At 38.1% G+C, this 25655-nt stretch overlaps 1 protein-coding gene and 1 pseudogene across 1 annotated transcript; one reads left to right on the top strand and one right to left on the bottom strand.

Annotated features, from left to right (window-relative positions):
• Nucleotides 1–287, bottom strand: LOC122751929 (annotated as a pseudogene).
• Nucleotides 288–3595: 3308 nt separating this feature from the next.
• Nucleotides 3596–25084, top strand: TM4SF20 (transmembrane 4 L six family member 20). Its single transcript, XM_043993340.1, has 4 exons — nucleotides 3596–3766; nucleotides 16343–16408; nucleotides 22519–22682; nucleotides 24835–25084. Exons 1-4 carry the CDS (start codon nucleotides 3596–3598, stop codon nucleotides 25082–25084), a joined length of 651 nt encoding a protein of 216 aa, XP_043849275.1.
• Nucleotides 25085–25655: the final 571 nt, after the last annotated feature.

Raw genomic sequence — 25655 nt, forward strand, 5'->3', positions numbered from 1 at the left:
TCAAGATGAACTAGACACTGCAACAGATGTTCTCTTGGGTTTTGGTGTTTTTCCTTCACAGAATCCATTCCTGAATCGGCGGTAGACAATTTTTAGGTGCCTCATTCGACCAAGTGATGTTGCGTCGCTTAGCCTTTGCACTCCAATTATACTTTCTCTTGCGTTTAGTTGGATATCCGCATTTGCCGGAGTTTGACTTCCGACGATGCTACGCCTTAGAACCACAAAGTGCCGACAAAGTGTGTCTTATTCTGGCGTTTACCAAACGAAGAAGTTCCCTTTGTCATCTTCCTCCTGCCTCCGGGACCAAAGAGGGGGAGTGATTATTTTATGAAAGGCTTTGCCACAGTGTACATTTAAATAGTGAGGACCCCTAGGAATGGATATAGCCGCTGGACCTCGCATTTCAGTAATATAGGGAACTCCCAGGTAAGAAATCTTCCTCCACCGACTGAGCACTTTGAATCTTACAGAGTTGCCTACAGCCCTGCAAAGGAGGTGAAGTGAGCCACTGAGGATCCCACAGCCAGGACGAGTCGGAGATAAGACCTGAACCAAGGCTTTCCTGGCGTGGAGGTCGGCTTCCTATCGGCTAGATCAAGGCTGCCTCTTACGCCCCCCTCTAATTCATCTCAATATGGTTGTATTTACCTGGTGGGCCTAAGATGGGCCTCCAGCCCATCATCATTGGTAACATACACGTCAGAAATAGCATGAAGGGCAGCATCAAGGACATATTCGTCCTAAAAGGAGGGTGGCCCGTCCCAGAGTAAAGGGGAGAGATAAACAGATGGACAGCCCAGGTGTTGCACTGGTAGTGATGAAATGTCAAAAAACCCATAGGAAGCTTTCTCTAGCATATTGAGTAATTACAATATGGAAGATTTATGGAGGGAAATGGTCAAGAATTGCACAAGATGAGGAGAAACAGATGGATTGCACATTATTACCGATTTACATTTTAAAGGGATCTTGGGGATTATCTAGTTTTTAATGAGGAAAGAGAGGTGTAGAGTGGTTAATTGTCTTGCCAAAGGTCACAAAAATAGTAGAGTCAAGTAAGGATTTGAAACCAGGTTCTTTCTTACTTCTTCTACACTACTGATGCCGGTATAGAGAGTATACACACGTGCCAGTGAGATCATATATCTACAAAAACATAAGGGGTGGAGTTGGGGCACAACCTAAGATTTCCTTGCTATGGGGGACTCCCAGTATAGAAGCTCCCTTCACTATAGCAGTCTTAGAGGGTTTCCTGGGACACTGAGAGGTGCGATGACATCACACAGTCAGCTTGTGTCCAAGACAAAACTTGAATAATTGAAAAAACTGTTTAATTAAGCACTTTCAATGTACCAAACACTATACTAAGAGCTGTGGATACATATAGAAAGGGGAGATAGTCTCTGTTCTCATTTTAACTGGGGAGACAATGTATAAAAAAGTTCAGCTGTGGGAGGAGGGAATGAAAACATCTGGGTTGGAAATACTTAGGATACATTGGGAGGTTACTGGGCAATGACCAGGTACTTGAAGGGTATAATAATAGGAGAGATGGTAAATCTCACTGAGCCTCCAATTTAATGGAAGGATGATAGTTGGTGATTCAAACTTTTTTTTTTGGCCACTTAACTAAATTTAAGAAATCCCTTTTGATTAGACCATTTTCTCCTCAATCCCCCTCCCTTCATAATTAATATCCAGTCTTTCTTTAGAACTTCAAGCTGCAACTCATTCTTCTCATCTATTTATCCAGCATTTATTTAGTACTGAAATGTCTATTGTGTTGTGCTGAGCTTTATAAATAGGACTGTGAGGGAGTCCAAAGGCAGAAAAAAAAAAGATAGAATTCTTTTCATTGATGAACTTAGGGGCAGCTGGGTGGTACAGTGGATAGAGCACCAGCCCTGGATTCAGGAGGACCTAAGTTCAAATCTGACCTCAGACACTTGACACTTACTAGCTATGTGACCCTGGGCAAGTCACTTAACCCTCATTGCCCCAATTTCCTCACCAAAAAAAAAAGAAAAGCATCATTGATGAACTTAGTGATGAATGGGGAAATAATATAATAATTCATTAAAGGAATGTAAAGCAATACATCTATATGTATAAAGAATGGCTGTTCATCACTCAAAGGGGGAAAAATTCCCTCTCCCATTCCCTCTTTCTCTCATCTTTATGCTTCCCTTCTTTCCAGGTCTTACACTCTTTCCTTCCTAAATGTAAACTACAAAATCTTCTATTTGGCTTTCAAAGCTCATCACAACCTCTTACTTTTCCAATCTTCTTACCCCTTACACTCCACCATGTACCCTGTGATGCAGTGACACTGGCCTCCTTGCAGTTCTTTGAGCAATATGCTCCATCTCCTGACTCCATATAAATTCACTGGCTATCCTCCATTCTTAGAATTCTCTGCCTCCTCATTCTCACCTCTTGGCTTACCTCAAGTCCTAGCAAAAATTCCATCTTCTGGGGGCAGCTAGGTGGCACAGTGGATAAAGCACCAACCCTGGATTCAGGAGGACCTGAGTTCAAATCCACCCTCAGACACTTGACACTTACTAGCTGTGTGACTGTGGGCATTGCCCCACAAAAAAAATTCCGTCTTCTACAGGAAGTCTTTTCTGACCTTCCTGAATGCTAATCCTTCCCTCTCTTGAATACTCCGATTTATGATACATATGTCTGCAATATATATTACATACATATTTAGTTAACCTCTAGATTAGTGACTTTCTTTTGCCTTTCTTTGTATCCCAATCTCTTAGCACGGTGAGTGGCACACGGTAGGCACTTCAATGCTTATTGACTTTCCTATTTTTTACCTAGGTCTCTTGCCCATAAGAATTTATAGAACTTCCCATGGAGGTCTGGTAGATGCCAGACTTCAAAACCTGATTTAATAATGTCAAAAATGCCTTCTTTGTCTTGGAAAAGAGATTGCAGGAGCATTTTTGAGAATCCTGAAATGGAACACTAAAACATTTAACTATGTCAGAAATGAATTAATTTATTATGTTAATAGTATAGTGCTGAACTATTAAGTGCAGGCACTTAATCAACACCCATTTGAACTGAAAAGATTTGCAGGCTTTTCCCTTCAGAAAATGTTTCTCACCCTCTCTTTTGAAACTTTTAATACATTTCACCAGCAAGCCCTTTGGATCAAATATATCAAGGACATTAAATAACTGGTGGTCATAAATAGAAAAAAAAATCATAGATTATAGAGATGCTCTTGGTTTCTTAGTGACATCATATAAGTGTCTCTAAGATAAGACAGTGTCCTAGGATCTTTTTCCTTTGGTGGCTTTCTGGAATGTCAACATTTATTACAAAGGAATCTTGTTTTTCCTAATTACCATCTTTCCTATTTGTTAATCACTCTCTCTTTCCTTCCCTAATTATAATCCTGAGCTACCGTAATCCATAAACCCATTGGACTTTGAACGATTTTCCTCAATTCATATTTCACATATGCTAACCTTTAACCAGGAACTACAGGATAAAAAGTGAGGACTGACAGGTGTTCAGGAAATAGTGCCACACTGACAATCCACTGAGCTGTTGCTTGAACCCAGGTGGAAAAATGACTTGCTGCGAAGGCTTCACATCCTGCAATGGATTTAGCTTGATGGTTCTGTTGCTGTTGGCAGTGGCTCTCAATGCAGTACCACTAGTTATTTACAAACTTCAAGATGATGAGGTGATATCTTGCTTTGAATGGTGGTTGCCTGGAATCCTAGGAGCAGGTGTGCTGGTAAGTACTCTCTGTAAAATGGAGTTAATTCCTAAAAGAACTACCCCACAGGCAAGGTCAGTTTATCTATCAGTCGTCTAGCTTTTACAAGGTTTCTACTATATGCCACACACTATGCTCTGGGAATATAAAGTAAGCCAAAGACAGTTCCTGTCTCAAAGGAGCTCATAGTTGAATAGTCAGATGATTTAATATATGTAAAGCACTCTGAAAATTTTAAAGTACTCCATTAAATATCAGTTTGATGATGATGTTTGAGGTTTTTAAACAAGAACCAAGGATCACACTATGAACCCTAGCCCCACCAACATCCCAAAGTACCTTTGGATGAGATTTAGGACACTGAATTTATGGTGGTCAGTAAGGAAGAACACTGTTTGGAAAAAAAATTTCTATTTAACTTTGGATCATGATATTTTAAATCTGGAACCTCATCCAAATTCCTTGCTGAGAAGAATAGTATACTGTACATTTGAATGGTCAATGAGGTATTTTAAAAATTACATTTAATTTTTTCAATGAAGAAAAATTGATTTTCTTCCCCCTCTCACCCTCCCTATTGGAAAAAAGAAAAAGAAAACCAAATCCCTCAGAACAAATATCCATAATAAGACTAAACAAAATTCTTGTTTTGGTCATGGCCAACATGCTGTATTCTCTCTATCGAGAGGTAGGGAGGTGGTAGCATGCTTCATCATTGGTCCTACCACAGGACTTAATGAATACTTGTTGACTTGGCCTGGTCTTGACTCTGGAATCATGGTTGGTCTCAATTAGTATTTTTTTTAATGGGATAGTGAAGATCTTGCATCCATCTTCACTCTATGATCACAGGTCACATTTGTCATCAAAGTAGGTCCCTTGGCAGTAGATGCTATGAAAGTGGAGTAGAGAATGACACTGTCCTTCCCTGACTCTCACTGGCTTCACAGCTTACTTGGAGAGTTGAAGCCAAAGAGACCCAAGATGGAAGCTTTTTGTTTTAATGGATGCAGCACACTACCTGCTATCCTCTCAGGATTTTCCATATGATATTAAAAAAACAAGTCTTTTCTGCAATCAGTCATTGAAGGGCCAGAAGCAGCCCCAAAGTTCCCACATGACAAGAAACCATCAAAGAGCATTTTTCATTTTCCATACAACCCATGCATGACACACTAGCAAGTTTTGGTTAACAAAGACAAGGACATGTAAGTCTATCAAAGACATTTGGAAGAATATGAATTATAGTGAATGTTGACCATGTGGCTCAAGATAGAGCCCTGGATTCAGAGGCAGAAGACCTGGGTTCAAATCTTGGCTTTCCTATTTATTAGCTATGTATCCTTGGATAAGCAATTTCCTCTCTGGACTGCATTTTTCTTATCCCTTTGTTGTTATCTTGTTGTTTGTCCTTCATTCTCGAAGAGGACCATGACATTAGGAGGTGATGTTATGGCTTGCAGTGAATTGGATTTAAGTGAGGGAGGGCTTTGCAAAGTCACCAGCCTCATTATCTCCTTCAGAGTCATGTGGGTCCAATGGCAAGCTATACATTAAGATGACTGGAGATGGCCCAGGATGTTTGAGGCAATTAGGGTTAAGTGACTGGCCCAGGGTCACACAGCCAGTATGTGTCATGTCTGAGGCCAGATTTGAACTCAGCAACTCCTGACTTCGGGGCTAGTATTCTATCTACTGCACCACCTAGCTGCCCCATCCCTATGTAACACATTTTCTAGGGTGGAAGAACAGCCTAGATCCACATACACTGCTAGGATTTGAGATTTTTCATTCATCTCTTGAAGCAAAAAAATATTGCATAGTTTTAGGACTGGGGCAAAAAGAGAGCAGAAGTAATCACAAATTGTACCATCCCTATTCCCTACTCCTTAGGCTCCGTTTAATTGGCACCTATTTTTCAGTGTACACCATTATTTATTCTGTTATAAACTGTGCCCTAAAAAAATTAGTTTTATTCCTTATAAAGTCCTGTGGTCGACACAGGCATATATATTTCCTCATGTCTATTAGTTTGTATGATTAGGGTATAAGGAGCCCCACATGAGGTATTATCTTTCCAACAGAAGAGACAAGTCCCAACCCCAGCCTTCAGTTACAGAGTATCTCTGTCTCTATTTCTGTCAGTCTCTGTTTCTCTGTGTGTGTGTCTCTCTGTTTCTGTCTATCTGCATGTCCACCTGTCTATTTGGCATAGTCATGAACCATTCCTATGTTTCATAAGTACACTTCTTTTTTTTTAATTTTTAAATTTTATTTTTGAACTTTTTTTGGGGTGGAGCAATGGGGGTCAAGTGACTTGCCCAGGGTCACACAGCTAGCAAGTGTCAAGTGTCTGAGGCCAGATTTGAACTCAGGTACTCCTGAATCCAGGGCGGGTGCTTTATCCACCTAGCCTAGCGACACCTAGCCACCCCCATAAAGTACACTTCTAAGAACAGAATTTTAATTACCAACCTGGGCCTTTGATCTGCCACATCAGATTATCAGTCCAACCTGCTATTTTGTTATATAACTCAGGCACTTGACCCAATAAGAGTAGCAGGGTCCAGGGGCGCCCTAGTGTTAACATGTAAAATTAAGGGGTTTGCGCTGGATGACCTTTTGGCCCTGATCTCTGTATCCCTCATATCAAGCACGAAGTAGGCATTTTAAAAACTCTTCTTAATTCAACAGTTCAAAGGTCAAGATGTATCCCTTTGATTTCTTATTCTTAGCCACCACAACCAGAGCTGCTATAAATCTTCTTGTACATATATATATATATATAGGTCCTTTTGAAAAAAAATCTTTTTGGAATATAAACCTAGCCAGTGGTATTACTGGATCAAAGGGATGTATGCCGTTTTATAGCCCTTTGGGCATAAGAATTAGATAACCTTGTTTAAGAAACCTGATGTACAGCCAACTTCTTAAAGAGAAGTCTAAGGTACAATGGTATATGTCAATCACTAATCATTAACTCTTACCGACTGCTTAGTCTCACTCTGAACTTAGCAGACTTTGATTAGCTTGCTTCAAGCTTTAGAGTTTCAATTGTTTTCAGAAGACTTTCCTGAGACACCAGTGTTTTTAGTTTCCAATCACAACCCCAGGGGGCCGGTACACGCTATCACTCTTCTCGAACTGTAAGAGAAAGGGCTTACAAATTTGTCTTCACATCTGCAAGAAGACTCCTCTGCCATATGGACAAAGCAGAAGGAAATGGTTACTTCATGGTGTGATGCCAGTGGGCGCAGAAAGCCCCCAGGTCTATTATTTCTAAGCACAGAAGGGGTTCTTTCCATCTCAGTGATGTAGAGAAAGTCTCTTCTCTTCAGGACAGAAGCTGATGGCCAAGCACACTCTATTAAACTAATGGGCATGTGAAGCTCAAGTTTACTTATTCGAAGGATCCTCTTTAGTGACGCTTTCGCCCACAGGCATACGCACTAGTTACAAACTACCTCTGAAATAAACACTGTCAGAAGTTCTTTCCGAGAAAGACCTCCATCTTTCTTCTCTCCTTTCTCCCCCACCCAGGGAAACATTGATATTTTAAAATGGAAAACTTAACAGAATTAAGGTCTTTTGATTGCAGGGGATAACACTGGCTTTGATCATTTTCTAGAGTTGTTATTGGCTACTAGGTGGTGTAGTGGATAGAGTGCCGGTCCTGGACTCAGGAAGACCAAGTTCCTGAGTTCAAATCTGACCTCAGATACTGGCTCTGTGACTCTGAGCAAATCACTCAACCCTATTTGCCTCAGTTTCCTCATCTATGAAATGAGCTGAAGAAGGAAATGGCGAATCACTCCAGAATCTTTGCCAAGAAAACCCCGTGTGAGGTCATGAAGATTTGGACGCAAATGAACAGCAACAAAGGGTTGTTAATAGGTTCAAATTCAAATATTATCTCCCTTGAAACATAAAATTAGAATTCCTTAATCTCAGAACCAGAAAGTTCCAAAGAGATTATCTTGTTTAATTTATGTCTCAGCCTGCAACATCCCTGGTAAATTTTGAAGACCTTAAGTGATAATTAATCAACTATTTCCCAATGCTGCTCATGGTTAGGAAGTTTTTCTTTACCTGGTGCTGAAAATTGCCTCTTCTACAATTTCCCCTAATTGTTCTCTGAGGTCAAAGAGAAGAAATCTAAACTTGTATGATCACTCTTCAAGTACTTGAAGATGCTCATCACACCATCTTTTTTTCAAGCTAAACATTGACAGTTTTTTTTTTCCCCACAACAGTCTTCATAGGGTATGGTTTTTGGCTTCTTACTAGCCTTACTATCCCAGAACTGAATATAATACTGCAGACGCTATCCATGCTGCCACCATGACAGACCAAGGTAGAATGCAGTTCTACAACTTCCCCTTTTACTAAAGTCAACACTGCATCTAGAGCCAAAGGGGATGTGACTTCAGGCAACACCCTAAGGATGCCCAGGGATAGTGGCCTCAGACAAAAGGACTAACACAGAGCTGGTTGCATAGCCCACATGTAGGAGATAATTCTGTATGTGCCTCATCCCCAGTCATTTTAGGATACAGCTGTAGAGCTGTACCATTTAGAATCCAATCCAGTCTCTGACCACTTGAACTTCACCTACAAGCCTCTTCCATCCTCACAGAACTCTGGGAAGGATAAACTCCAACCAACTGGTACTCTTTCACTCCTGTGGCTTACAAATTCCCCTCTCCTCCTCACCCAGACTCTGTGATTCAGCTGCCATCCATACTCTCATCTACCTCTAGCTCAACTCAAGTATTACCAGTTAGTCAAAAGTATTCTTTGTTTTGACTTTCTACCCATAGCTATTTGCATACAGTAATCCCTTACTAAATGCTTGCTGGACTGAGCTGAATGGATGGCATAACAATTGTGTTAACAGGCTGAAGCCAAATGACTAGAGGATTAATAGCTTTTCTTTCTTTCTTTCTTTCTTTCTTTCTTTCTTTCTTTCTTTCTTTCTTTCTTTCTTTCTTTCTTTCTTTCTTTCTTTCTTTCTTTCTTTCTTTCTTTCTTTCTTCCTTCCTTCCTTCCTTCCTTCCTTCCTTCCTTCCTTTCTTCCTTCCTTCCTTTCTTCCTTCCTTCTTTTCTTTCTTTCTTCTTTTCTTTCTTTCTTTCTTTCTTTCTTTCTTTCTTTCTTTCTTTCTTTCTTTCTTTCTTTCTTTCTTTCTTTCTTTCGAGGCAATTGGGGTTAAGTGACTTGCCTAGGGTCACACAGCTAGTAAGTGTTAAGTGTCTGAGGCCAGATTTGAACTCAGTTACTATTTTTTTTTTAATACATATAAGGTATTTTATTTTTTCCGTTACATGTAAAGATAGTTCTCAACTTTTGTTTTTACAAGCTTTACAATTTCAGATTTTTCTCCCTCCCTTCCCTCCCTCCCCCCTCCCCTAGACAGCAGGTAATCTGATATAGGTTATATCTATATATCTATATATCTGTATACATATACATATAGATATATATATACACACACATATACATATACACACACATATACATATACACACAATAACCTTAATCCTATTTCTGCATTAATCCTGTTACAAGCTAAAAAATCAGAGCAGTGATGCAAAACCTCAAAATAGAAAAAAAAAACAGCACCCAAAACAAAAGAAATAGTATGGTTCAATCAGCATCTATACTCCACAGTTCTTTTTTTTTGTTTTTCTTGGATTTGGAGATCCTCTTCTATCATGAGTTCCCTGGAACTCTTCTGTACCATTGCATTGGTGAGAAGAATATAGTCCATTACAGTAGGTCAACACTCAATGTTGATGATACTGTGTATAATGTTCTTCTGGTTCTGCTCATCTCACTCATCATCAGCTCACGTAAGACCCTCCAGGTTTCTCTGAACTCTTCCTGCTCATCATTTCTTACAGCACAATAGTATTCCATTGTATTCATATACCACAACTTGTCCAGCCATTCCCCAATTGATGGGCACCCCCTCAACTTCCAATTCCTTGCTACCACGTAAAGAGCAGCTATAAATATTTTTGTACATGTGGGTCCCTTTCCCCCTTCCATGATTTCTTTGGGCAAAAGACCTAAAAGTGGGATTGCTGGGTCAAAGGGTATGCACAGCTTTATCGCCCTTTGGGCATAATTCCAAATTGCTCTCCAGAATGGTTGGATCAGTTCACAGCTCCACCAACAATGCATTAGTGTTCCAATTTTCCCACAGCTTCCCCAACATTTATTATCTTCCTTTTTTGTCATTTTAGCCAATCTGATAGGTGTCAGGTGGTACCTCAGAGTTGTTTTAATTTGCATCTCTCTAATCATTAGAGATTTAGAGCATTTTTTCATATAGGAATAGATAGCTTTGGTTTCTTCATCAGAAAACTGCCTGTTCATATCCTTTGACCATTTCTCAATTGGGGAATGACTTGGATTCTTATAAATTTGATTTAATTCCCTATATATTTTAGAGATGAGACCTTTATCAGAAGTACTGGCCTCAAAAATTGTTTCCCAGCTTTCTGCCTCCCTTCTAATTTTGGATGCATTGCTTCTGTTTGTACAAAAATTTTTTAATTTAATATAATCAAAATCATCCATTTTGCATTTTATAATATACTCTATCTCTTGTTTGGTCAAAAACTGTTTTCCTTTCCAAAGATCTGATAGGTACACTATTCCTTTCTCTCCTAATTTACCTATGGTATCACCTCTTATGTCTAAATCATGTATCCCTTTTGACCTTATTTTAGTATAAGGTGTAAGATGTTGGTCTATGCCTAATTTCTGCTATACTATCTGCCAGTTTTCCCAGCAGTTTTTGTCAAATACTGTGAACTCAGTTACTCTTGACTCCAGGGCCGGTGCTCTATCCACCGTGCCACCTAGCTGCCCCAAACCATCACTTTAAAAATTTGCTTTATAAAAGAAAAAAAAAACTATTAAATACTCAGAATCAACAGCCAAAAAAAAAAAAGATTTATCCTGGATTTAGAAGAGATCTTAGGTTCAAATCCCAGCTTTACCACTGTGGTCAAGTCATTTCCACTTTTCCATGAGTCTGTCTCTTTATAAAGTGAAAGGATTGGACTAGATAATCTCTAATCTCCTTTTTAGCTATAAATCTTTGGTTATTTTGTTTAAATGACTTTGCCCTTGGGAACATATATTGTTATTATTTCTTTTCAAATCCAGTGACATTTTCTAAAGGAATCCTTGAATTATTTTATTGTAGCCTTAAACCATTTTCCTATCATATTTAAATAAGTTCTCAGGGAAGAGAATGTATTAAATTTGATATTGTGCCTAGCTAGCATCTTTTAGATGGTACTCCACAGGCAAAATGATCTTGCCTTAATTAATATTCAAAATGGCAGATCCCCATTGCCCTCTCAAAGAGGAGCAAAGGAAAGAGACAAGGCTATTTCATAGCAGTTTCCTGAATTGACTTTAACCAAAGATGATTCAGTTTTGCTTTCAGAGACCTCCTTTCATGGGTTTCCTTGTTTGTTTGCTTTTTTGGGGGCTGGGGGGTGTAAAGCCTCTGATCTTTTGGACTGTGACCTCTAGTTTGTTCCTTGGAGTCTTTTTTTTTTTTTTTTAATGACTTCTGGGTTCTTGGCTGATAGCTGACATTTACATAGCTTTATGGTTAAGCGAGTTTTCACATTCCTTATTGCAACTGATCCTCATTCCAATCCTGTGACTTAGACACTACAGGTATTCTAGAAAGTCAAGAGATAAATTGGATGTGTGAGGTATTACAATACAAAAGCAACATGCAAACACATTGTCATCATATATACTATATTTTAAAATATGGATGCAGAATAAGAGGATGATCAAAATTGGGAGAGGCTAATCAGAAAAAGCTTGGGAAGTTCAGTTTTTAATTCTGTTCAAATCAATTTAGCTCAACTCACCAAATATTTATAAACTGCTTCCTGAATGAGGAACATTATGCTGGGGACCAGGTGATAGGTGAATGTAGTTGAGGGCCCTGACTTACTACTTCTTATGGCGCTTACAATTTGTTACATATACATACACACACAGATATATAAATTCCATTATTTATGTACAACCTTTGTACCTCACACAACACTTTGGCATCAAATGTATTTTGGTGTTCTGATTTCATATTTATATATGTGTGTGTGTGTGTGTGTGTGTATATATATATACACACACACACATATATGTATATATACATGTGGGTGTATATACATATGTACGAGCATATATATGCATGTGTATACATATACATATGTATGTGTGTATATATGTATGTGTATACATATACATATGAATGTGTATATATACACAAGTGTGTATATTACACACACATACATATATATGATCAGAACACCAAAGAACATTAAGATCATTAGAAAGATGCCAAAGTGTTGTGTGAAATACAAAGGTTGTACATAAATAATGGAATTTAGGGATGAAAGGGGTAATCAGTAAAAAAATATATATATATAAGGGGCAGCTAGGTGGCACAATGGATAAAGCACCAGCCCTGAATTCAGGAGGACCTGAGTTCAAATCCGGCCTTGACACTTACTAGCTGTGTGACCCTGGGCAAGTCACTTAAGCTTCATTGCCCCACAAAAACCCAAACCAAACCAAAACAAAAAAATTAAGTGCCTACTATGTACCGGATACATAACAAAGGGATTTAAAATGAGAAAAATACAAAGCAAAGTAAAAAGACAGTTCCTGCTCATGAGGGGCTCACAGTCTAATGGGGGAGATGACATGCAAACAACTATGTATAAATAAGCTATATTGAGGATAATTGGGAAATAATCAACAAAGAGAAAGCACTTAGATTTAAAGGTGATTAGGAAAAGCTTCCTATAGAAGGTGGGATTTTAGCTGGGACTTGAAAGGAATCGGGAGGGAGAGATGAGGAGGGAGAACATTCCAAACATGTACTCCAGCCAGTGAAAATGCCCAGAGTTGGAGATGGAGTGTCATACCAGGAACAACCAGGAGGCCCATGTCACTCCAGTGCAGAGTATGTGGGGGCTGCGAGTAGTGTATAAAGGTTACTATTATGCCATGTTTCAAGGGAACAAATGAAAACTAAACCTGTGATATATTTAGCTTGATTGGCCACAGGATACATTTAGCTTCTTTGGAAAGAGTGCTGTCTTAGGTATTCAAAACTCCAGTCAGTATTCTAGACAAAACCAAATGCTCTTAATGACCACATCAAACAAATATAAGCCAAATGAGTTGGCTTGTGATGCAAGGGAATGGGGACTGTGCTTGCCACTAGTTAATTTGCTATTTTCCATTGATGGATTTAAAAAGTGGCAATAAAGAAGTTGGCGGGGGGAGGAGGAAGTTCAGAATGGAGGAGAATGAAATAAGCAATAGCACAGGGCAGGAATAAGCAAGCTGGATGTTTTATGGCAGTGCCTCTGAGATTAAGAAGGTAGTTGGAGAGCTTTGATTTAGATGTTTCAGGTACTGATAGGATATCTGTCAATACTGGCCCAGCCTTGAATGCTATTGGTAGATATTGTACTTAATGACATCTGGACATACACTAAAATAAAATTCCAAGTGTTAATTTAATTCTTACTGGTATCTTTTATTTTTCCAAGGTGCCTTACATCTTTTTTTTTTTTTTTTGGTTTTATGAGATATTTTATTTTTTCCGTTACATGTAAAGATAGTTCTCAACTTTTGTTTATACATGCTTTACAATTTCAGATTTTTCTCCCTCCCTCCCCTCCCTCCCCTCCCTCCCCCCCCTCCCCTAGACAGCAGGTAATCTGATATAGGTTATATCTATATATCTCTATACATATACATATATATATATATACACACACATATATATATACACATAATAACATTAATCCTATTTCTGCATTAATCCTGTTACAAGAGAAAGAATCAGAGCAGTGATGCAAAACCTCAAAATAGAAAAAAAAAAAAACAACAGCACCCAAAACAAAAGAAATAATATGGTGCAATCAGCATCTATACTCCACAGTTCTTTCTTTCTTTTTTTTTCTTGGATTTGGAGATCCTCTTCTATCATGAGTTCCCTGGAACTGGTGCCTTACATCTTAAATCACATTAAGTGCACACGTATATGTCCTTAAATTTCATTTTCGATATACCAAAAATTAAAAAAAAAATTACTTGTACCTTTAAAGAATACAATATTTCATAGTCCACAAAATTCTACTTCTGTACATGAGAATGAAGAGAAATTATGAGAATGTTGCTAACCCTTGGATTGGAGTAGATGAAATGGTGAGCAATCCTGAACTGTCTATTGACAAGATACTATCTTTTCTCTTATTTGGTGTGGCTAAATCCCTGTGGTTATAACTGTAGTTTTTTCAGAAGAGGGCACAGGAAAGAGATGGAATTAGACTTCTGGTCATGTTTCAGGTTCAAAGTCAGCACCAATACTAAAATAATTTTCCTAATGCATAGCCTGGCCATATCTCTCCCCTCATTTCCCATTACCAAAGGATAAAATATAAAGCACTTAGCCTAGCATTCAAGGGCCCTTCACAATCTAATTCATCTTTCCAGACATTTCTACTCTTCTCCATTTCATTCATCATTCTTTAGAGTTTCCTTTTTTTCTCTCCTTTGGAACAAGAGAAGTTCTTATTTCAGTTCTAATCACAACCTGGTTTCCTTACTAAGCCCAAATTTAGGATTCCCCAAGCCCATAGAAACCTGTTGCCAGGGAATGAAAATTCAATAATTTATTTCCTCTTCTTACCATGAAATGTTTCCTAGTTCATTCTTTGGAAAGGACGATGCATTTTAAATGGGAAAGAATTATTACCAAAATAAATTCCAGGAGAACTTTCAAAGGCTCACTGTATATCTGTAAGCAGAGAGGAGCTGCATCTGTTCCAGTTCTTCATCCAATCTCATCATGAAAAAGCAACATTTTAAAGGCAGAATGCAGAAAAGTCACATTCTGCCTTTGTAATCCCTGACAATTGAATCTTTTTGCAGTTATTAGACCTGTGGCATTTAAAAAGCTTCGAGAGACATAATTTCTGAGTGATTGAATCATTTCATTAGTAATGCCAGAATTTTAATAAAAGGATGATCATTTGGCTGCCTCTCTTAGACTAAAGACCAGCATGCTAGTGGACTCTTGGCTTATATGTCCTTTTGGAGGAGTAGCGTTCCCGAGGGTGGCAATCAACTTTGACAATTAATGGGAGGCGGACTTTACAAAGAGAAGTAAGCTCACTCCATCGAGAGCCTGAGAGTGACGTCATGCCACTCTTGGACAGAAACTATCCTTATAGCCAGACCAACCCCAGCTTTGGGCAATCTAGACAAAGAATCTATACCTTCCACCCAAGGTTGAGCTAGTTGGATAGAATAGCAATATCCAGAATGAGGAGAATGTTAATCCTATTTTCCATCAATTATTCAATTGACAGATTGAACAAGGAAATAGGACAGGGGGAAAAAAAGTTTGGGTCTCCCCAGTTTTAATAATTTTAATATTAATATGAGAGAGAAATAATAATTTCTTTTAGAATGAAGTGAGCAATATGTACTGGTGGACCTGGCTGGGATCGAATCAAATTTTGGACTGTTTGCTATTTAAGACTAATGATCATGTCAATTTTAATTATCCTTCTATTTCACAAGCGACTGAAAATTATATTTCCTATCTACATTTCATTTCATAAGATTTCTAAACTAAAGAGAAGAAAATATAAATGTACATGTATATCTATAGATGATTACTATCTGGTTCTCTGATGTATTTTCTACAATGTCATCTAGGTTTTAAATAAAAAAGCAAATAAGCTACAAAGAAAGCATTTTTAGTATTGTGGTTGCCCCCTGTATGAAACAGTGGGAAAAAACACTGTGTTTGAAACTAGATTCCAGCCTAGGCTCTGCCACTACATGTATAACATTTTTGGGCCCAAGTTTCCTTATCTATAAAACAAGTTTGATAAAGATAATTTTTAAAGTTCCTTTGAGCTCTAAGTCTATGATTCAGTGATTCTGAACTTTCCAAATATTATACTTTGATAGCACTCATACGCTAATGTAATCATCTTACTTGAGAATCTGAAATTGGCCCCATTTCTGTTTTCTAAATGGGAATGTGTATGAGACTGAGTACCTTTCCAAAAGTCACTTAGGAAGTCAGTTACAACGTTGAGTTTCAAACATTCTTAGGTTCTTATGTTCCTATTTCTTGATTGCATTTCTTCCAAATTACCTTATTTATGTTAGTAAGCAGTCTGGCAAATAAAACACAACTTTATTGACATCATATATTGCTTCCCTTCTCAATGGGTCGGGGATGGGCAAGAGGGAGAGAAAAGAATTTGGAATTCAAAATTTTTCAGAAGTGAATGTTAAACGCCTATGTATATGTAAGCTATCTGTGTCATTCATAGGCCATCTAGCGGCCAGAAAGCATAACTGCGTCCACAAATTTAAGGAAATGGCCAACGCTTCCTTCTCATTTTGAGTCCCTATTTCCCCACAACTCATGATTTAAAAGAAAAAAAAAAATCAAGGTCAGTGTTCATTTGGTGAGAAATAATAACACTCATCTTTCCTGTTGATGTAATTTCCAGGCCATTCCTGCAACTACAATGGCGTTGTCTGCAAGGAAAAGAAAAGGTTGCAACAACAGATGTGGAGTAAGTATGGGGTGTTCAGGGGACAGAACTGATTCCAATGGCTATTGCTAGAGCTTTATAAGTGAAATTATAGTGGGTGTCCATCACTGGTACTCTTAATTACTGAAAAAGTCCAGAGGTAGGGTCAGAATGCTACAGAGATGTTATTTATTATGATTTTTTTCTTTTTTTTTTTAGTGAGGCAATTGGGGTTAAGTGACTTGCCCAGGGTCACACAGCTAGTAAGTGTTAAGTGTCTGAGGCCGGATTTATTTGAACTCAGGTACTCCTGACTCCAGGGCCGGTGCTCTATCCACTGCGCCACCTAGCTGCCCCTATTATGATTTAAAAAAAAAAGTTTTTACCCTTCCTCCTAAACATTTAGGTACTCCTCAAGTATTTAGTTTTGCTATTCCCAAAGTTTCCAAATTAAAGATGGTTTAATATGTTTGAGTGTGTAGGTCATCGAGGTAAGACCATTTTTTGTTTGATTTTTTTTTGGTAATTTATTAAGTTTTGCATTCATGTTTGGAGCTGTATATTAAACTACAAGCTGGGTTCTGTGAAAGATGTCAGTTTAAAAATTCAACATTCCCCTACCAGATACAAAGGAAAGTCAAAAGAGGTCAAAGAATAATGAAAGTCTAACTCTAGATGGGAGGGAAAACTGTCAGTTTCAAATCGAGTCAGAATGATAAACAGAAAAGGTCGAATTGTATTGAAGACTCTCTTTGATCTAGTTAAGATCAGAGATCTAAGGGCCTCCCTACAAGGTAAACTACTATGAGAACACTCAACAATTCCTCCCCAAGGATGAAGAAGTGAAACACAACATGACATCTGAATGTAAATATCCCTGACTGATCAGGGTTTAGGCTTTAACTATAGGATAATTAACTGGAATAGATGGAATTATACTTTAATCAGTAAAAAATTATTTTAAAATTTTGTTCTGGTTAATATTTTACTTGTTACAATTCATAGTTTTTGTTTGTAAAATTAGAATGCCAAAAGTGATTTATGTTGTCTGCCCACATTCAGTCGTTTCTGACTCTTCATGACCTCATTTGGAGTTTTCTTGGCATAGATACTGGAGTGGTTTGCCATTTCCTTCTCCAACTCATTTTACAGATGAGGAAACTGAGGCAAACAGGGTAAAGTGACTTGCCCAGGGTCACACCACTAGTGTCTGAGGCTGGATTTGAACTTGGGAAGATGAGTCTTCTGGACTCCAGGCCTGGGACTTTATCCACTTCAACAACCTAGCTGCCCTGTCTACATACAGTCCCTGTATATAATATTAAGACTACTGAGTCAAAGCTTTTAACATTTAACACTTTTAAAATTTGGTGGCAGCAGCCCAAGGGCTGAAGTTAATGCTATATCTTAAAAGTAAACTTAAGAATGACCTCAGCAGGGCAGCTAGGTGGTGCAGTAGATAGAGCACCAGCCCTGGAGTCAGGAGTACCTGAGTTCAAATCTGGACTCAGACGCTTGACACTTACTAGCTGTGTGACCCTGGGCAAGTCACTTAACCCTCATTACCCAGCAAGGGAAAAAAAAAAACCTCGGCCATAAAAAAGAACACCCCCATATTTGGTGAGAGTCCCAAAATTGGTTGAGCTGTTAGCCTAAAATAAAATTGACCACAAGAAAGAAGTCTTTAAGCAAACATAACTGTTTCCATCAAAAAGCTGGTTAAACACTCTCGTTCCCAAACACCAACTGTACACTCATAGTCTGTAGTTTGGGTATATGATCCTCCCTAAAATTGAGAGGCATGAATGCAAAAGCGTTTATTAAACACTGACTGTGTACAGAGCACTGGGTGCTGAGGATAAAAATGGAAAATGAAGACGGTCCCTGCTCTAGAGGCTCTCACATTTGTTTTATCAGCATCAAGTCATATGGAAAGATGCCGTGGTGCTTAGTGATGAAGTAGGTGACAGTGCTTCTTTAAGGTCCTCCATTTCTGATGTTGGACCATTTGACAGTGCTTTGCAAGTCTTTGGTGGGGATCGCCTTCTTTTTCAGGCCTTCAGGAGTTGTTTGGCATCTGCAGAAACAATTTGCTGAGTCATTTGTCTCCACGGAAGTTGTTTCTTGGGTTGATGGTGGTAGGGACTGGGCTGAGAACAGCATCCAGGGTGTGCTGCTACTCCCCAGACTACTTACGTGTCTAATGGTGGCAGTTGGTCAAGGAAAGCAGACACCTTTTCAATAATCATTGTTCCCTTCAAGGATGGCTGTGGAGCCCAGGTTAGAGTTAAATGACTTGCCCAGGGTCATCCAGCTAGTGTCTGAGGTCAGATTTGAACTCAGGAGGATCTTCCTGAGGTCAGCTCTGGTGCTCTACCTACTGTGCTGCCTTGCTACCCTGCACAAGCATCTTATTATTATTTTTTTTTTTTGGTGAGGCAATTGGGGTTAAGTGACTTACCCAGGGTCACACAGCTAGTAAGTGTCAAGTGTCTGAGGCTAGATTTGAACTCAGGTACTCCTGACTCCAGGGCTGGTGCTCTATCCACTGCTCCACATAGCTGCCCCTCACAAGCATCTTATTTTTAAAATCTTATTTGAAGTGCTTCTTAAAACAACAGGTAATTATACAGAGCTGGGATCTCAATGTTATCTATCCCCTTTTCCAGTACAGATGGATACTTTTCAATCACTTTTGTAATTTTTATCTATTTTTCTGTAAATTGTCCAATGGGGATTTACTTAACACATTTAGAGAATCTTCTCAGGACCTTTTAAAATCTCAGAGAAATCAATGTAGTGCATAGGTTTTTTTTTCTGTTTTCCCATTTGCCTCCATGACTTGTCCCATCCCTTTTCCACTCACATAAATCCCTGATGACATCCTTACCATCATTTCTGGAACATAGTGGTATTGGGATAGTTTACTTATATTCACTGTGTAATCGTTCTAAAACACTTTAAAACATGATGAAAGCCTCCCTTTTCCAAAGGGTATAAGTTGTCAATATCCCCTAATGGGGGGTGGGGTGATAGACCAGGTTGATTTTATGAAATGTCATGATCTGAAGATGTTGGGATGAGGTTGGTAAATATTTTATGCTTGTCTGAAATATTCAGAATAGAGTATGGAAATCTGAATTTTTAGTATAGAAATTCAACTTTTCAAAAGCCTTCTGTGTTGGATCCTGAAGGCTAGCACTATTTAAAGTAGATATGAAAGACCACTCAATTTAATCCACCAAGCATTTGAGTGCCTTCTATGGATGCAGAGCATTGGAGAGATATAAAATGTGGTCTTTGCTTTTCATAATATTGCTGGAGAGAGAAGAGAAGCAAACAATCATTAGGTGATAGCTAGGCAAAAAGAGAGGTCTATCTTTGAAGGCCTTCCCATTTGTCTTCTTGGCATTCCATTGTTCTGAATGTAGTAGGCACCATATGTTCCTCATCTATTGATCCCAAGTTCCTTGTCCTCAGCTAGATGCCAAGGAATCTTTGCTATAGATGGCAGTTGACAGCAGCAAGTGGCTTCTGAAAGGACATTTTAATCTTAATAGGATGTTTCATTTATTTTATATTCATTGGAAAAAACCAAACCTGACTCCACTAGTATAGGGAACTTCAGGTGAGGGAATTGTGTAACAAATCACATCGACGTATTCTCTGCCACTGGAGTTATCTGGGGCACTGAGAAGTGAAGTTACTTGTTCAGGGTCACACCACCAGTATGTGTCAAAGGCAGAAATTGAACCCAGGTTTTTCTGAGGACAGTTTGCTATCTATTATATCCCACTGTCTTTAGTAATATGTGCTTTTCAAAAGGAATGAATTTCTTATTATGGAATATAAAACACTGCTACCTTCATAGGGAGAGATCTTTTTTGGACAGAGGGTAGTATTTGGCACTCCTAAGAAACAGGCCCTGTTTGCATGTACAAAAAATAGCGAATTGAACATGGTATACCAATATGTGTATAGAAACAAATACTCAAGTCACAGTATTGTCCTAGTAAAGAAAAATCAAAAGCTTTCCCTCCCCCTGTCCATTCTTCCAGTCAGATTTCAGATGTTACTGGTCAGCAATGGAGGGAAAAGTTACTGGCCCAGTCACCTCAGTTTCCTAATCTAATATGCTCCTTCATGATTCCCAGAAATAAAGAAATGGCAAAAATATGATGAAAAAAGTGTATGAAAGGTCCAATTTCCATTTACAAATATCCCCTTTTCCCCCTTATTTTCGGTGAATTTAAAGAAACTCCCTCTAGCAATATAGATAGTGCCTGCTCTGAAACTTAGTCTTAAGAGAGTTTTTTGGGGCCAAGAGGATAAAACAGCTTGCTTAGCTGGCTTTCTAAACAAACCAGGCTACCTTATTTTTTCTTTAACAGCAGTAATAATTGAGTATGCTGGGTGTCGATTACTGCATAGTTTTATTTTTTTATTTTATTTTTAGTGAGGCAATTGGGGTTAAGTGACTTGCCCAGGGTCACACAGCTAGTGTCAAGTGTCTGAGGATAGATTTGAACTCAAGTTCTTCTGAATCCCGGGCCGGTGCCTTATCCACTGCACCACCTAGCTGCCCTCACCGAATAGTTTTAAGCAATAATACACACCTAGTCTGTTTGGAACAGTGAAATCCTCAACACATGAGGTCTGTTTGCTGATTGGAATCATTCTGGGCTATAGATAACAATAACATTGATACTTTTTTAAAAAGGCAGTACCTAGTAAGGAAGTTTTTCCAAACACATATAAATGTAATTTTTAAATGGGGAAAAAAATCACTATAAAATTATACATAAGCAAACCTACTTGTGTAAAGTGGAAAGAAAAGAGGGGTAATATACAATATAATGGAATCACTTTTTGGAATACTGTTCATTTTTCCTAGTTTTCTAAATTCATTCCATGTGGAAGGAACCTGCAATGAGGAAAGAAAGCATAGTTCATGTTCAGGGAAAAAGTCAGAAGAATGTAAATGTAGGAGGCTGAAAAGGAGGGGTTGGGGACACAAGAAGTACTTGAACATCAACATCCACAGCTACTGGAGACCCAGGAAAGAAAGTTCTTGACACCCCAGTCCTTAGCACTATCAGATAGTTCAAAATCAGAAACAGGCGGGATTTTGCCAGTGTAAATGACATTAAAGATGCATTCCCATCTGCTGTGCTGTTGCATCCAAAAAGTCATTTCCATCTGACTTTTGGCAGAAATTTCCTGTTACTTCCTTTATTCAATTTGAGCTCCCTGAGAGCAGGGAGTGCCTGTTTTTCCATTTGTATACCCAATGCTGTGCACATACTATTTCACATATGCCTTTTTATCCATACATTAGGTTATTCCATGTGAAATGAGAGTCATGTAAGACTTTTGGGTTGTGCTGTAGGGGGCAGTGCATAGGATCATGGGACCATTGCAATTTAGCTAAGGGACAATGAGGGCTTGAATTAAGTTATTAGCAGTACATTTCTACCTGTATAGCCCAGCTGGTCATAATATTGTTCATCCACAGCTTTGAAGGACAACTTTCCTTTTGCAGTTAGAGGTGCCTTTATCATAGAATGTGATACATTTAGCCAATTCCAAGGGCACATTCATTGGAAATTATGTGGGTTCTGTGTTATAATTTAAAAAATTACTTCTCAAGTAATATATACTTCTTACAAGGTGAATATCCCCATATAAAGAGTTTTATTTTGCTTCTATAAATTGGCATACAATTCTGTGATGGCCTTATGGGGAGAGTTTAAGGCACTGGCTCTTCCTTGGTTGCTTTATTAAAAGGGCTATCTGACCTTAAGAATTGCAGTCATTGGGCAGCTAGATGGCGCAGTACTTAAAGCACCGGCCCTGGATTCAGGAGTACCTGAGTTCAAATCCAGCCTCAGACACTTGACACTTACTAGCTGTGTGACCGTGGGCAAGTCACTTAACCCCCATTGCCTAAAAAAAAAAAAAAAAAAAAAAAAAAAAAAAAAAAAAAAAATTGCAGTCATTAAACCAGGCCTGTAAGTGACAGGCAAGTCAAGGTACTTGACAAGTTGCTCAGTGATTCCCACGATGGAGTCTAGATGATGCTGAAGTTTGCAGGCGGATGTCCTAGATTTTGTTTTAGACCACTGATGTGTGTGGCTTACTTTTCCCCCCAGATGATCCTGACATCTTTTTTGAGCATACTGACTATTGGTGGTGCTTTGTATTGTGTTTTGGTGTCTTTACTGGCTCTTTTTGAAGGACCTCTCTTTTGCAACTACAACTACAACAACAAAAACATCACTATATCCAATTGTACATTTTCAATGGAAACCTTAAGGTGAGTAACCAAAATTTAATCCAACTGTTAACCATTCCCTTATTAGCAATGATTAATTTTTCTTATCTTAAAGCAGAATGGATTTAAAATAGTGTGGCACTAAATCACATGGTGCTTTTCTTGATCAAAGTACAGACACAGAGATAGGGATCTTACATAATAAATGGCCTGATACAGGAAAAGGGTTAATGTGTTCAGAACAAGCTGTCTGAAAGGACTTGATAAATCATGGTGGTTCCTCCCAGTCATAGCTGTAGCTCTATCTTTTTATTAGACCTGTGATGTCAATGGTGTCAGGAATTCCCAGACAGGACACTTCCTCCACCAATACAGATATGCAAATACTTATGTCTCAAGAGTTTTCTGGACCACTGCAAGGTCAAATGACTTACCCAATGTCACCCCGCCAGCATCTTAGACTTGTGGCTGGAATGTAGAACTTCTTGATCTTGAAGCCAATTCTCTATCCACTAGGCCATCCTATCTCCATAGCAACATTCATGAATGTTAAAGATGCACACATTTTTATTCCAGTCTGGCATACAAACTCATGCCTGAATCCAGGCATAATCCTGGTTACTAAGAGTAAATAATATTGATCTTTATCTATGGGCATACTTCAGAAATATTACAGGTTCAGTTCCAGACCACTGCAATAAAGTAAATATTGCAATAAAGCAAGTCACGAAAATTTTTTGGTTTCTTAATGAATAAAAAATTATGTTTACACTCTACTGCAGTCTATTAAGTATGTAATAGTATTATGTCTAAAAAAACACTTTATTGCTAAAAAATGCTAGCCATCATCTGAGCCTTCAGCAAACTGCAATCTTTTTGCTGGTGGAGACTGTGGCAATTTCTTAAAATAAGACAATAATGACGTTTTTCACATGTTCCTTTCACTTGAATACTTAGAGGCCATTGTAGGGTTATTAATTAGAATAATTTCAATACTGTTGTGTCTCAGGAAATAGGGAGGCCCAAGGAGAGGGAGAGAGATGAGGGAACAGCCAGTTGATGGAGCAGTCAGAACACACACATTTATCGATTAAGTTCACTGGTTTATATAGGTGTGGTTTGTGGTGCTCCAAAACAAATACAATAGTAACATCAAAGATCACTGATCACAGATCACCATAACAGATATAATAATATTGAAAAAGTCTGAAAAATCATGAGGATTACCAAAATGTGACACAGAGACACGATGAGAACATGTGCTGTTGGAAAAATGGAGCCTAGCTTAGTTCAATGCAGGGTTGCTGCAAACCTTCAATTTGTAAAAAAAAAAAAAAAAAAAAAAAAGAAGCAATATCTGTGAAGTACAATAAAGTGAAGGACAATAAAACAAGGTATGCCTTTATTTTGCAACCTGATCTGCTTAGCTTAGAAGGTGGGCAAAATTTACTTCTTTATTTGCTGGTAATCCAGCAGCTGTTATACAATTTCCAATTTCTTTCATAATTATTACCACTTTTTTATATTAAAAACAAAAAATACTCTTCTAATAATACTTTTCCAGTTTGGGATTGCTGACATTGGGAATAAAAGCAAATATTTTTTCTTGAACAATCTCAAGTAGATTAGTCTATAATACCGCATACTCCCAGCCCTACCCAGACAACCTATCAATAATCATCATGCTCACACTGCAAATGGGTGGATTCCTGGTGAAAAAGGCCCTATTTCACATAATGGGTATGCTGCATGGTAGCTTACTGGGGTTCAAAGTCAGTTGTAGGAATGCAGAATAGCAGACTTTAAGTAAACATAGACCTTTTCCTCCAACAATGACAAGAATGTTTTTAGGCTAAAAGCTGATCTTTCACAATTCTGAGAGTAGTCATGTTTAATCTAAAAAGAAAACCATCTTAATCAAACATATTTTAAAATGGCTTTTAATGAAAAAGGCATGGGTCGTCTTTGAATCCTGTTCAAGATGAGAAACGATAGTGATGCAACTTGGCATAAAATTTGCTTTACTAATCTTGTCTTATACAGATGTGGCCAAAGAATACAATGTACCACCCACAATTTGTCAGGTTTTATACATAATACATCAAAGTCAATCTTGTCTTATGTTTCATATCTATTATTATTTTCTGGATATATTGCTTCTGATATTTCTGATGCCTTTTTTTTCTTTCCCTAGGCACATTCACCAGCACATGAATGAGTCACTTACTCTACAGTGGTTTTACAGTACCTGTGAGTCTGATCTCAACAATTCTACCACCATTAGCTCTGAAGAAAAGAAGCTTAAGATTATTCACCTTACAGTATTTACTGGTTTAGTTTTGGTTGGGCTTCTTGAGATTTTATTCAGTATCAGTCAGATAGTGATTGGGGTGCTTGGCTGCTGCTGTGGAGTTTCTAAGCAGAGAAACAGAAGAACATGGTAATCATGTGGAAGCAAGGACAGTTTCTCTCTCAGGAGATTTCCATTTTAAAGTGGAAGTATAATCCTTTAGATTTCAGTGTTGGGATATTAGTCAACCACATGAAACTGATCTAAATGTCATTTTTAAGTCACATTTTGTTTCATTTTCAAAAAATGGTTTCTCTATGTAGCGATTGTTTAAAGACAAGAAATGTAGCATATTTATTAGATAGAGAATTGTGGGGATATTCTCAATATGATCACTGCTAGAATTTGTTTTTAAAAATGTTCTGCCTGGATGTAGTGTATATTTTATAGAAAACTGACAACTTACTGATTTTGACTGCATTACAAGCCATAATAAAATATAGCATCATTAAGAATTTGTAGATCTATTTTTAATAAAGCCATTTACCACCTTGAAATATTAACTTGTTGGGAAATATTGTAGTATACTTAATCATGATCATGTGACTGAAATACTTAGGAAATAACTAGTTAAGTCCGTGATTCACTAACTTTGATGTTTTAATTTGACAATTTTTACATAGATTTTGTTGCTGGAGCTTTTTTGAATGCCCTGAGCATACAGT

This window comes from Dromiciops gliroides, chromosome 3 (assembly GCF_019393635.1).
Source record: "Dromiciops gliroides isolate mDroGli1 chromosome 3, mDroGli1.pri, whole genome shotgun sequence".
Classification (NCBI taxonomy): Eukaryota; Metazoa; Chordata; class Mammalia; order Microbiotheria; family Microbiotheriidae; genus Dromiciops; species Dromiciops gliroides.

What these genes read in the sequence shown, in the direction of transcription:
- TM4SF20 (XM_043993340.1), top strand. Translation starts at nt 3,596, where the DNA reads ATGACTTGCTGCGAAGGCTTCACATCCTGCAATGGATTTAGCTTGATG. An exon ending in TCCTAGGAGCAGGTGTGCTG is followed by an intron (nt 3,767 to 16,342) that starts GTAAGTACTCTC and finishes TGTAATTTCCAG; the next exon opens with GCCATTCCTGCAACTACAAT. An exon ending in GTTGCAACAACAGATGTGGA is followed by an intron (nt 16,409 to 22,518) that starts GTAAGTATGGGG and finishes TTTTCCCCCCAG; the next exon opens with ATGATCCTGACATCTTTTTT.